At 33.6% G+C, this 13,813-nt stretch overlaps 1 protein-coding gene across 2 annotated transcripts in view; it reads left to right on the forward strand.

Moving 5' to 3' along the window:
• LOC143230855 (uncharacterized) overlaps positions 1-13,813 on the forward strand; it is a 58,664-nt gene that overhangs the window by 40,692 nt on the left and 4,159 nt on the right. For both annotated transcript variants that reach the window (XM_076465117.1, XM_076465118.1), the window contains 4 exons: positions 162-288; positions 1,299-1,489; positions 7,064-7,103; positions 9,867-9,980. In XM_076465117.1, coding sequence (XP_076321232.1) covers positions 162-288; positions 1,299-1,489; positions 7,064-7,103; positions 9,867-9,980 — 472 coding nt within the window. The remainder of the gene's footprint in view (positions 1-161; positions 289-1,298; positions 1,490-7,063; positions 7,104-9,866; positions 9,981-13,813) is intronic.

The following is a 13,813-nucleotide window of genomic DNA, read 5'->3' on the forward strand; positions in this document are numbered from 1 at the left end:
CAGCATAGAAGTTATTCAGTAAAAATAATAATGCCTCATGTTTTATTGAAAGTGTATTTATTAACTAAGGCAACAAACAATGATTATGGTAATATATGTATGTAAGTAACTGTTTTTCTTTATTGTTTACAAGAATAAATTCTTAGCCCTGATTTTTCTAGTTCAAGCAAAACTGGAGCAAGAATTTCCAACATTTGATAAATATGTGATTCAGATGGTTCTGGAAAGCTGCAATTACAATGAAGCAAATGGTAAAGTCATGCTGACATCAATGAAAAATTCAGATATGTAAGTGCTGTAAACTAAATAAATGAATATTAAACTTTAACTTTAAATGCTACTTACAACATTTTATCATCATTGGTGTAAAAGTCGTTCATATGGTAGAGAGTAAACATCCACGTGTGAAGCATTAGTTCCATCCCCAAGACATATATAAAAAAGAATTTCTATGATGGTACTGTGTTCAAATTTTGGCATAAAGAATAAATTGATAAAGGGCAAGATGTGAATGTTATTTTGTTTTATATTTGTGATGTAAAATATCTGAATTAAGTTTTATTACAGTATTTTACTGATTCACCGTGACACACACAAAAACAGTTTCCAGAATATAATAACTGTAAGCATCATTCTGTCAGAAGTTTAACATTTTCTCAAATACTAGAGCCAATATGTATTATTTACAGAGGTTAGCCATTTTCAATTAGTGATATGTTTGTACAGTTGTGGCTTGTTTTGTTACCCTCTGATCAACCAGCCTGCCTGAGGTCATGTGCTATTTCTTTTTAATTTGGTATTCCATTACTGTTAATCAGTATGTTGAAGCATTTGATTAATTGTTTTTTTAGCATTTGGACTGCAAAAATTTAGTTTTACCTTTTCACTTTGAATATATTTTTTTCTGTGTTCTTTATCTCAACAGAACTATTTTTAAGTTGGCCACCCAAATCATGGTTATTTATAGCATATTGGATGTAACAATACTGGAACAAGTTAAGTTCTAACTCACAAAATTTATCCTAAACATTTAAGTATAAGTAATTATGTTAGAATTAAGTTTTTCATTATTTTTTTTATATGGGCATCACTTTCAAGATCATAAAAAAATTACTTTAGATTGTGTTTGACAAGTGTTCTCTTGGGTTAAACAGTTGTTTTAAAATAACTATGTTAGCCTATAATCAAAAGTGTTTTTTGTAATTATTATTATTTGAAATCAGTTGTTTCAGTTTAAGAGTAAAAATGATGATAAAATGTGAATTTTGTAAGCTAATTTTATTGACTTTATATTATAGCATTTCAGGAACTCAAACTCAGGAAGAAAAACAGACATCAGCTGAAGAAGCTCTTTCTACCAGTAAAGTGACTGATTCATCTATTCAAGAACAAGAGACTCCAGAAATTCCTGTTCAGAGTGTGAGTGAAACATCTAATGTGGAAGAGACTCATGAAAAAACCAGAAAGTGGTCCATCAAACATGAAAAACGTAATTTTATTTAAGTATTTAATTAAGTACAAATTTTTATTTAGGAATATTAAAAATAAAAGTTTCAGGTAGAAAAGTTTAAAATTAAAAATATTTTTAACTTTAGCTGCTAAATAAATATGGTTATGAATATTAATGTTGTAACATTATTCTTTTTCATGTTGTTAGAGCACTCTGCCACTGAAATGCACTATTTATGTCTGAGGTAACTTTAACTAAAAGAGATACTTAAAAAGAAAAACTGTAAGAATAACTCAAAATTTGCACTTACAATACCAATAATATCCAGGTAGATAAAATCAAAGAGTGAAAGAAAATAATTCACATGAGTCATAGAAAACACCATGAAAAGCATGACATTTGATATCTTTTTTTGAGGCATTTAGAAATAGAAATTTGCATGTATTTTACTTGTTAACATCAATACACATGGTTATGTGTCATGGAGCCAAAACAATCAGCTGCACAATACATTATGTGTTATTAACAAGAATGATAGTTTAATGATTTTCCAGCTTCTTTCTCTCAGTTTTTGGTAATACAAACTATTACATATTTTTTTTAGATATGCTCCAGTGTATTCTTATGTCGCACATCAAATTTCAAAGCAATCTGTTAATAAATACTTAAGATATAACATCTACAATTGTGATTGAGTTTCCTCTTTTTGTTTTTCTTGCACCAAAAGTATAGAAATTATATTCAATAGAAAAACAATTTTTTTTCAAAGTTAGTACACTGATAGATCTGTTTAACCTACAATTAGGAGTCTCATTTAGTGTAAATATATTAGCCACAAGTGCAAAGTTATTCAAGAAGAAATTGAGCTCTCAGTCAAACATTTTTATTACAGCTTCATTTGAAAGTGGATCATTTTTAGTTTTTTGTCATTCAAATTAAAGAAGGCTTATTTATAGCAGCAAAACTATAGGGTGAAAGCACATGCAGATACATGAGTATTGATTAGGCCAAACAAACTAAATTAGCAGTTTCTAGCTCAAGTTTTCAAAAGAATCATAGGGGTGGATAGTTGTTATTCATTGCCAACTTTTCAACAGAAATTTACTAAATGTTATGAAATTATTCTGATTTAAAGTGTTTAGTATCACATTATATTAGCTTAAGCAATTAGCATAAATAATGATACTTGATACAGCTGTATTGATAAGAAGGAACTGGTAATCTAAATTCTTTCATATTTCTATAAAGGAAGCTATTAACACTGTTTTACAAAGTAAAAACTAGCACCATATATTTTAAAGAATCTGGTTTGTTCAGTAACATAGAGGTTTGTTCCAAGTATTAGTGTTGTAATCCTAAAGCTGATGTGGGTTACTATTGAGTGTCACTTTCTTATTTGCTGTGGTTTATTGGTGTGTATTGACAAAAAGTAGTGATATTTAACCACAAATACCTTAGGTGTGGAAAAATGGTTTGTCCAAAAATGAACTTGAAGGAATGAAACCAAAATTGGCAGCCAAACTGGTAGCTACATTTACAGCATTGTAAGAATTTTAAATCAGATATACATTCATCAGTTAGCGAAGCTGCATATTTTGTTTTACCCACCATCATGCCATTAGTTTTAACAGAAATCATGGCCTGACTGACTAATTAATGATTATTCACTGTAAAATTATTATGAGTGCTATAAATGTAGCAACCAGTTTGGCTGCTGATACTGATTTCATACCTTAAGTCAGGTGCTTAATCCTTATTCTGGCTGTTCTCTTGTTTTCCACACCTAAGGTGTTTCCCATTAGATAGAAATAACATAAAGTTGTTGCTTTTTGTTTCATTTTTAATTACTATGTTCTCATGTTGAAGTGAGAGTTTGAGGGAGGGGCCTACTACCACCATGTGATCCATACATACATTATTAATATACCACACTGTAAAGAAATGACACTATATATGTGATTGTGTAATATTCCTGGTTTAGAGTAATTATAGCACATGGGTAAACTTACCTACACATTACAAGATGTTTGAAGATTTGGTTGAAGGGAAACTTAATGTTAAAACAAGTGCAGAAAAGAAGACACAAAGAAGATTGATCAACACAGTGAAGTGCTAAATTTGTTTCATGCTCCATGTATAACTGGATTACTTGTATTCCAGGTTTAGAAGACTTCAAATGAAATAGAATAAAACATGCACAATCAGCAGTAGAAATAAAACAATATAAAAGATTAGACTACTGCTAGAGATTTTAGACATTTCTAATCAACAAACAGTCTGCCTTCATCAAAATTTTGAATGCCTCTCTCCAAAAGTGCCAAAACTGCATATAAAAAGCCCATTCTTTCTGCAAGAACCTAAAGAAAGGAAATTTCCAGAGTGTGGGTCAGACAAAAATATTTTTAGCCCTAGAATTACTAATGAGATCCATTTGAGCTGCATTTTTTTTTTATTAAACACAAATTTCATACATCTGTTGTAATAATATGAGTGAACACTGAAGATGCCCAGTGGGTGGTGTTTAGGTTAGAACAAACCAGAACTTAAACATGAGTGTTATAACAAGTGTGACTTGTTTTCCTTTAATTAATTTTGAAAAAAAAGTTATTTAGTATAATTTGTAACACATGAATATTGAAATACTATGCATTCATGTTTTATTTTTCAGTGTGTTTTGTTCAGTAATTTCTCAACCTGTCTAATATTTTTCTAATAATGGAGAGAAAATGGTTGCAGAAAGTTTTATATATAATGTATTGGTATACTTTTCAAAACAAGAAACACAAAATGGATATTTTTGTTATTTTAAAGAGAAATATATGTAATAACGTTACAAGCTCAAAGTATGTGATGTTACATGTGTTAAGGCACTGATTATCAGACCAAAATGACAATAAAAGTTGTGCACTTTGAAAACGGAGGAAAACATCGGATTTTTCGCCAAAACGCATGCGTGTCCAGTAAATTTGTTTGAGAGATCTGCATGTTCTGCAAGTGCAACATGTGCAAAATCCCTATAAAAGTGACGGGTTCTCGGTTTCCATAGCTCAGTGTTAAGCCACCGAAACGCAATACAGTTACGCCAAGACTGACTAAAGCACAACGCAACAACGCCATTGGTCGCTGGAAGCAGGCGAATCTCGATCAGATGTTGCCAGAGCTGTGAATGTCCACCCAAGCACCATCACAAGGCTATGGAATCGTCACCAACAACATGGATCAACTCGTGACCGTCCATGATCTGGCAGACCTCGTGTGACCACGCCCACACAAGATCGCAACATCCGGTTGCGTCACCTTCGAGGATAGGACCACCACTGACGCGTCTACTGCCTCAACCATAGCAGGGCTGCGTAGGATTTCCGATCAGACCGTATGCAACCGTCTACGAGATGCAGGAATCCGACCTCGACGTCTAATCAGAGGTGTCATCCTCACCCAGCAACATCGTCAAGCACGGCTGCAGTGGACTCAACCGCAGACTCTATCTCAACTTGCAGCAGCTTTGCAGGCTGAGTGGACAGCCATTCCACAGTATGTGATTCGTCATCTCATCGCTTCCATGGGCAGGAGATGCCAAGCAGTTATTGATGCTCACGGGAAACATACTCGTTATTGATGTTGAGTAACGTTGAACTTCAACTAGTGAGCATGGACTTCACCTTTGCAGACTTTAGATGTTCAGCAGTGAATGTGCAAAGTTTCACACATGTCATACAGAACTACCCAGAATAAACTTGTTAACAATTTGTCTCATTTTGCTTTTTGCATTTCTTTTTTTGAAGAGTATATTTTGAGCAAAGGTAGTCATGTCCAAGGTCACAGTCAGGATTAAAACAAGGTTATTGTCAAAGGCGGTTTGGGGTGTCAAAAACGACTTTTATAATTACCATGTTTATTTTAAAGTTGGTTATAATAGACTTGAATGAACTTCTCTCACCAGTGTTTTACTTAATTAGTGGTACAAAAGCTCACATTAGCTGCAACTTTTTCCAGCATGAGATTTGAATTTTACAGATATTCTGAGTTTTACCAAAACTTAACAAATAAAAAAAAAAAATTAATAAATAGAAACCAAAGAGGCTGTTTCTTGTAACTAACATGAATACAGGTGTGTATCTTATTTTAATGCAATACAAGACTTGAAAAGGATCATTTCCCAGATGATAAGTGCAAGTGCAAAATTTGTCAAACCATGTTTTTTGTGTTGTTTTTTTTTATTTTACTTGCCTCAACTTTGCAGCTCTACTTATATATAAATTCTTTTTATTTTGGAATGTGTAATAATGATACAAAGCATCACTGACAGCTTTAAACTCAAAAAGAAATTTTTGAGACTTGTACACTGAAATCTTTCAATTTATTTTGTCTCGTTTGATGGTTATGCCATTCAACTTGCAATCTGTGAACTTGAATCTTGACACTGAACATGCTCACTCTTTCACCCTTAGGGGCATTATAATGTGACCATCAGTTGATAGAGAGTAGTCCAAAAATTGGTTATGGATAGTGTTTGACTAACTGACTTCTTTTTAGTCCTGTCATTCCCAAATTAAGGACGGCTAATGCAGAGAGCCATCAAGTAGCTTTGCATGAAATACAACAAATCTTTTTTTTCTGGAAATGTCAAGAGAAAGTTTTATCACCTAATGTTGAACACAATGTCATAATCTAGTAAAACCACTGTAACAAAACTTGTGGTTATCCTAAAAATGTGAATATTGGAAGTATTGAGATATCTGATAGAGCATGAAAAAATATTTCAACAATAGCAGAGGTACGATGTTATAAAATGATAGATACTAGAGAATAGGAAGTGAAGAATGAGAAGCCTAGTTCTATGTTAATAATATTATAATATTATTGACATATAATAATATTATAACTAAAGTAATAATAGTTGTAATTATCTGGCTTTTGTTCCATATTATTAATCTTGGCAAAACGTTTGTCTAGTGTGTTAAATATGAATTGCTAAGATTAGTTGTGTTGGTTTATATTATACTTGTTGATGAATCTTATCTAAGAGAGATACTTACAGCATACAGTAGTGCTCTGTTAAGGTCTCTTTGGCAGTCTTTTAAGTTTTATAAATTACTATCATATTTCAGTATAATAACAGGTAACTGTTTATAAAACTTTATGTATTTTGTATAAAACTGCTTAAGATTATTATCACGTTATTTAATAATTACATTTCTACCAGTCTTCTATTGTTATAAATAATTATGTTTTCAAGATTATGATTCTATACCTGTGGATTCAGGTTATACAGTTCCAGAAGAGCTTTCAAAGAAATTCAAAAATTATACAGACATATCACATAGTACAGAACCTATTTAAATTTGAAATGTGCATGTGTATTTGTGTGTGTATCTTCATAATCAAACCTTTAAAAAAGAAAAAAACATCTGAAGTAAAATTTAGTAGCATTTCCTTAGGCCAAAATTATATTTAACATTCGGGGTTTATTTTTAACAGTTACAAGTTGTATTATTTTAGATGTGCATTTAGTAATATATTCAATGAAGCACTGCTTTGTGTGTGCACTTCATAATATTGTGACATTTTGTAATAATCATTTATTATTTTTTTCTTATGTTGATTACGTAGGAGAAAGTGGAAACGAGGAGCCTCGATCGTATCATTTAAGGTAGGAAGTACAGGTCAAAGGATTTCGCTTGAAAGTCAGATAAAAGAAATGTTAACTAATCATGTAATTTGTTTGCAAAATGTCAGAGTTTGTGTATAATATTTGGTTATTCATTTTGTAATTTTTCTTTCACAGTGATGTGTCTGTGTGTATTTATGCACAATTGTATATATTTGAAAAGGATGTGTGATTATAAATGTAAAATTAGCACAGGAATTTGTTGTTCCTTGTTCTTATCTGGTACCAGTTATTTCTTATGAATTTGCTTACTGAAATTCAGTATTAAAATATTTAATTTTATACAAATTATATCAGTTTTCAAGATTTTAATAGTACTGTTATATATCCATGTTTGTGGACAGTGATATGCACATTGTGGTATGTTTTCTGTTGATATACCTATAGGACAGACTAAACCTACTAAGTGTTTTACATTTACCTCTGATATTCTCGTTTTGTATGCATATGATTTGTAAACCTTCTGTCAATGCTCTTTCTTATTACCTCAAGAAAAATTAAACGTAATTTATTTATCTGTTGTCAGATCATTTCTTCCTAAAATAATAGCTGTTAAGTGTTTTATCCCAGCAACACAAGTTTTAAAAGAATGTAACTTCAAGGTGAGAATTACAAGGTCAAAGACCACTTTTAACTGTAATGCTTACAACTCTTCTTGGAAGAAGACATTAGGTTTATCTTTGGAAACATTTTTCTTTGTTTTGCCATGTTGACTTTGTTATATATAATCTCATGCCTAAGTGTCAAGGCTTTTCATTTCCTTAGTTGAATATCTTAGGGTAACTCTTAAAAATAAATTTAACTTCTGCTTTTAGCTTGAGATTATCTCACAAAAAATTTCTAACTATTGAGTTTAATGAGAGTCATGAAAAAGAAGTATAACTTTTAAGTGATGTGGTATTACACTTATTACACTTGGGGTGAAATAGAGATCTTTATTGGTATGTGGTATTACACTTATTACACTTGGGGTGAAATAGAGATCTTTATTGGTATGTGGTATTACACTTGGGGTGAAATAGAGATCTTTATTGGTATGTGGTATTACACTTGGAGTGAAATAGAGATCTTTATTGGTATGTGGTATTACACTTATTACACTTGGGGTGAAATAGAGATCTTTATTGGTATGTGGTATTACACTTGGGGTGAAATAGAGATCTTTATTGGTATGTGGTATTACACTTATTACACTTGGGGTGAAATAGAGATCTTTATTGGTATGTGGTATTACACTTATTACACTTGGGGTGAAATAGAGATCTTTATTGGTATGTGGTATTACACTTGGGGTGAAATAGAGATCTTTATTGGTATGTGGTATTACACTTGGAGTGAAATAGAGATCTTTATTGGTATGTGGTATTACACTTATTACACTTGGGGTGAAATAGAGATCTTTATTGGTATGTGGTATTACACTTATTACACTTGGGGTGAAATAGAGATCTTTATTGGTATGTGGTATTACACTTATTACACTTGGGGTGAAATAGAGATCTTTATTGGTATGTGGTATTACACTTATTACACTTGGGGTGAAATAGAGATCTTTATTGGTATGTGGTATTACACTTATTACACTTGGGGTGAAATAGAGATCTTTATTGGTATGTGGTATTACACTTATTACACTTGGGGTGAAATAGAGATCTTTATTGGTATGTGGTATTACACTTATTACACTTGGGGTGAAATAGAGATCTTTATTGGTATGTGGTATTACACTTGGGGTGAAATAGAGATCTTTATTGGTATGTGGTATTACACTTGGGGTGAAATAGAGATCTTTATTGGTATGTGGTATTACACTTGGGGTGAAATAGAGATCTTTATTGGTATGTGGTATTACACTTGGGGTGAAATAGAGATCTTTATTGGTATGTGGTATTACACTTGGGGTGAAATAGAGATCTTTATTGGTATGTGGTATTACACTTGGAGTGAAATAGAGATCTTTATTGGTATGTGGTATTACACTTATTACACTTGGGGTGAAATAGAGATCTTTATTGGTATGTGGTATTACACTTGGAGTGAAATAGAGATCTTTATTGGTATGTGGTATTACACTTGGAGTGAAATAGAGATCTTTATTGGTATGTGGTATTACACTTGGAGTGAAATAGAGATCTGTATTGCTAAAGTGCAAAATGAAAAATTCAGTGTTGCCATAACTTTACTATTTTGTTCCACAAGTGTAAATTGGTACATGTACATCAACAATGCAAAAACTAAGTATTTTTGGTTTGTTATCTGTGGCTAATTTTTTTTCAGTGATACAGTTGATTCATTGATATGTACCATTGACACTAAAAGCTAGTGTGTCTTGCCTTTGTATAATGTGATATATATTATCGTGTGTCATAGTTTTGTACTTGAAGTGTTACTAGAGTAGGCACTGTGTAATATCTGAAATATTTTTACTTTTCAAATATCTTGTGTAAGAGAACATACTATGTTATGCATTAGGTTAATATTTAGTTTTGATTACAATTTTTGCTCATATAAACTTATTTTTGTGGCTCTGTTTCAGTACCACTGATCGAATAGTAATAGAATTTGTCTGAAAATGTTAAGTAAGAAAATCTGAGAAGTAAGAGTTAATAAACTCTCTCATATAGCTCAGAATTTATTAGTACACAGAAAAATCACTTTGTTACTTTAAAATATTTTTGTATTTTAACAGGCATATAGTCATGTGTTTTAGATATCATAATGTCTTTTCACTCCAATAACTTGCAGAATCTCAAAAGGTACAAGTACTCAGGAAGATCAACAGCATACGTCTATGTACAGGACTCATGCTAAAGGTCCAGATCCTAGCCTTCGCAAGGGACCATGTGATGATCTTCTACTGTGAGTGGTTGTTTTAACTGTTATTTCCTTTGTTAAACAATAGTATATAAAACTCAATTTTAGTTGCTTTGTGAGTTTATAGCAAGTATGTGCTAGCTGTTCAAATAACAAAATTGTAATTGGTGTTAAGGTACAGTAACGTTGAACAGGTAATTATAAGTATCCTGATAAAGCATATTCCATAAATGTTATAATGAAAATAATCTCAAAGATAGGCAGCAACAGAAAGAAGCAAATGAATAGATAAGGTCTTTATTTATAGCTGGTTGAATTCTTAACTAGACAGCTTCTAAGTTTGTTGTAAAACATTTAACTGCTGGATCAGAGAGACAGAGGACTTTAATCTTCACAGGACAGAAACGAGAATCTGAATAATGATAATATTCAGGTCAGACCAACGTTCTGATGAGGGTGTCACACATCCTTTAGACCAGGGGTGTGCAACATTTTTCGTCGGTGGGCCATATAACCAACTTCATCAATCAAGCGGGGCCACTTAAAAAACAAGCTTATTCGTGTACATGCACAATAAATTAAAAAAAATTCTCAAAATGCAAGCAATAATATTTTATATTTTTGCATGAGTGATCATTTTAGTGCGACACTTGAAATTTAGAGTCCTTGCAGAGCTTGTCAATATCAGCTTTGACAGAAGTGGTTGCTTAACTGACTGGTCAAATGTTTCAGTCAGCTGACTTCTACATTTGGTTTTGATGAGCTTCATTTTGAGAAAAATTGCTCAAGCAGTAGGTGCTACCAAAAAGGGGCAATTCTTGTGCATGACGGACAAATTAGGAGCACACAGAGTTTGTAAAAGTCTAGCAAACTGTTTTCAGAGAATTTTTTAGTGTCCATGTCAGCCTGCAGTTCAATGAGTTCCATTTGGCAATCATCAGGACTGTCTTCCACTGCCAAATCAAAAGGTTGAGCGAAAAATTTCAATCTAATTTCAGTTTGTCTGAAATCTGGAAATCTGTTTGCAAACTCATCACGCAGCTTTTGTACACTGGTTCCATATTTGGTGCAATCCAGATTAGAAATTCCAGTTTCCTGGTTGCAAGACATGTAAAATGGGTCAATATGGCTCTTCTCAACTGAACCTGGAAAAGTTCCACTTTCTTCTCAAAAGCACAAATATGCTCAAACAACTTATTCACAAGTTGACTTTTCCCTTGTACTTTTAAGTTTAAATCAGACAGATGCTGTGTAATGTCTGTGAGGAATGCTAAGTCATTCAGCCAGTTCTCATTGCTCAAGAAGTCCACATTCTGACGTTTGCTCTCCATGAAGAACTTAATCTCCTCTCAGGTTCCAGAATCTCTTCAAAGTAGCAGCTCTACTAAGCCAACGTACAGCAGAGGCAAAACATCTGAATACTCACTGTCCAGCTCATCTAAAAAAGTTTTAAATTGTCGATGATTTAAGATTTTTCATGACTTCTGCAAAATCCAGAACTTTGTGCACAAGCTCTCTTGGTGAATAATGCAATGGCTTACAACTACGTCTTGTGCTCCAATTGCAGTTAGAAATTTCTTGGTGAATCCATTTGTCCTACCTGTCATGGAAGGAGCACCATCTGTTGTAACACCACATAATTTATAAGGATTCAGTTCAAACTTTCTACAACCTTAAGCACTTGTTCACAAATATCCTGTCCTGTGGTTGTGGAGGAAAGGCTTGCCATATCTAAAAACTCTTCGAAAACATCAAAGCCTGCAGTAACAGCTCTGATGAAATGACAAGTTGGGATGTGTCATTGATATCAGTGCTTTCATCCAAAGCCAGACTGAAAGCTTCACACGAATTCAATCTCTCTCTTTTCAAAGTTTCTTTGATGTCCTCTGAAAGATCTTTTGTCCCCATGAGACAGTAAAGCGGGAAAGGCTAGTTTGCTCCACCAAATATTTTTTCTCTGGACATGCATATTCTGTGAATATTGTTAAACAATTTTAATAAATTCTCCATCACTGAAAGGCTTTCCTTTTCTGCCATACATTCACAAAGCTTAAAACTCAGTTTTGTCACCAGTTCTGAATTTTTCTTGAAAGTGGTAAAACACCTTGTTGCTTTTCAATGGATGTTTTAAATGTTCAATTTTGTCCTTTCGTGCCTGACCAACAATTTCATCAAACTGGGAGGAGTGCTTAGTTGCGTAATGTCGCTTAATATTGTACTCTTTCATGACTGCAATTGTAGTTTGACAGACGAGGCAGACAACACCTTGATTATGTGGGACAACAAGATATTTTGTGCACCATTCACTGTTGAATAACCTTTCCTCATCATCAATTTTCGTTTCTTAACTGCTGACATTTTACTAGCCCTGAAATCAAAACAAAAATTATTCTCACGAAAATAGCAAAGTAGAAAAAAACATAGAATTTATTTACATGGAACCTCTTATGGACAGAAACACATGTTTCTAAATTGGCATCCTGATCATAGCCTTCCGGTACTTAAATTAATTGAGAATAGCAAAATACAGTGTGACCTCGCCTATTCGCGGTTCGCCATTCTGCGGGTTATGCGCGAACTGCGTTTTGTAGGTCACAGAGACTGAAAGGGCTTTTCGAGGAGATTTCTGTTGTATTTACTCAATCAAGCCGTTTTATCAATTGTCGTCTTCACCAAACAAGATTGACTGCTATTGGCTGACTGCCTCAGCTTGTCAATGAGTATAAGTATCATTAGTGTTTGGGAAGCATTTCATATAGTATATAATGGCATACATATACGTTTTAAAACTGCGTCCAATATTCGCGGTTTTCGCTATTCGCGGAGGGTAAAGAACGTAACCCCGCGAATAACGAGGTCACACTGTACATAGAATCAGATGCATCTGAAAGCAAAAATTTTAATAAATTCAGTAAAGTCACAACAATATGCTAAATAATAATCAATTTACCTTCAATCTCTTGTAGTAACTGTAAAGGTAATAAAATTTTCACCAATAATGAATGACGGACAGCAGAGGTTAGGGAAAATTGTCGCCAGCGGGCGAAGGCGAGGTTCAGGACATGACGTTGAGTCGTAGACAATAGTGCTAGTGCACGTCACCTATTCATGCCCTAAGGAGGCCGACCAATCGAATTCGGCCTGCTCCTCTCTAGCAAAGATAATTTTAGAAGTTTGTCGAGTCGAAGCCTGGGAATCCCGTAGGATCGATGCTTTTAAAAATATTCCATTTGCGTTGGATTACAGATCAGGCCACATGGTTAGATTACAACAACTAGGGCCACACTAAATGGCTTGGCGGGCCGAGTTGTGGCCCGTGGGCCGCCTGTTGCACACCCCTGCTCTATACCTATCAGATATTCCTGTATGGCTTATATATCGTAAACAATCTTTTTTTTTTAAGAAGAACAAGCTTTATATATATATATAGTTTTTATTGAAACAGCTGGACGTTACTCATAGATATTTTATAATAAGTCCCAGGTGGGTTAAGACGTTCGACTCGTAATCCAGTCGCGGTCTCGAATCCCTGTCACACCAAACATGTTCGCCCTGTTAACTATGGAGGCTTTATAATGTTAAGGTCAATCCCACTATTCATAGGGTAAAAGAGTAGCCCAAGAGTAGGCGGTGGGTGATGACCACTAGCTGCCTTCCCTCTAGTCTTACACTGCTAAATTAGGGACAGCTAGCGCCGATAGCCCTCGTGTAGCTTTGCGCGAGATTCAAAACAAGCCAAACTTTTTGTTTGACGATTTTGTTTAGAAAGCAATATTTTTAGTAATACTGGCAGAAACACTGGCAAGCCTTACGAGTCTCTTCTGTGTTTTTTCTACACAAAATGATGAAACATGGGACAGTACATCAATATTTATTGG

Source organism: Tachypleus tridentatus, chromosome 10 (genome assembly GCF_004210375.1).
Source record: "Tachypleus tridentatus isolate NWPU-2018 chromosome 10, ASM421037v1, whole genome shotgun sequence".
Classification (NCBI taxonomy): domain Eukaryota; kingdom Metazoa; phylum Arthropoda; class Merostomata; order Xiphosura; family Limulidae; genus Tachypleus; species Tachypleus tridentatus.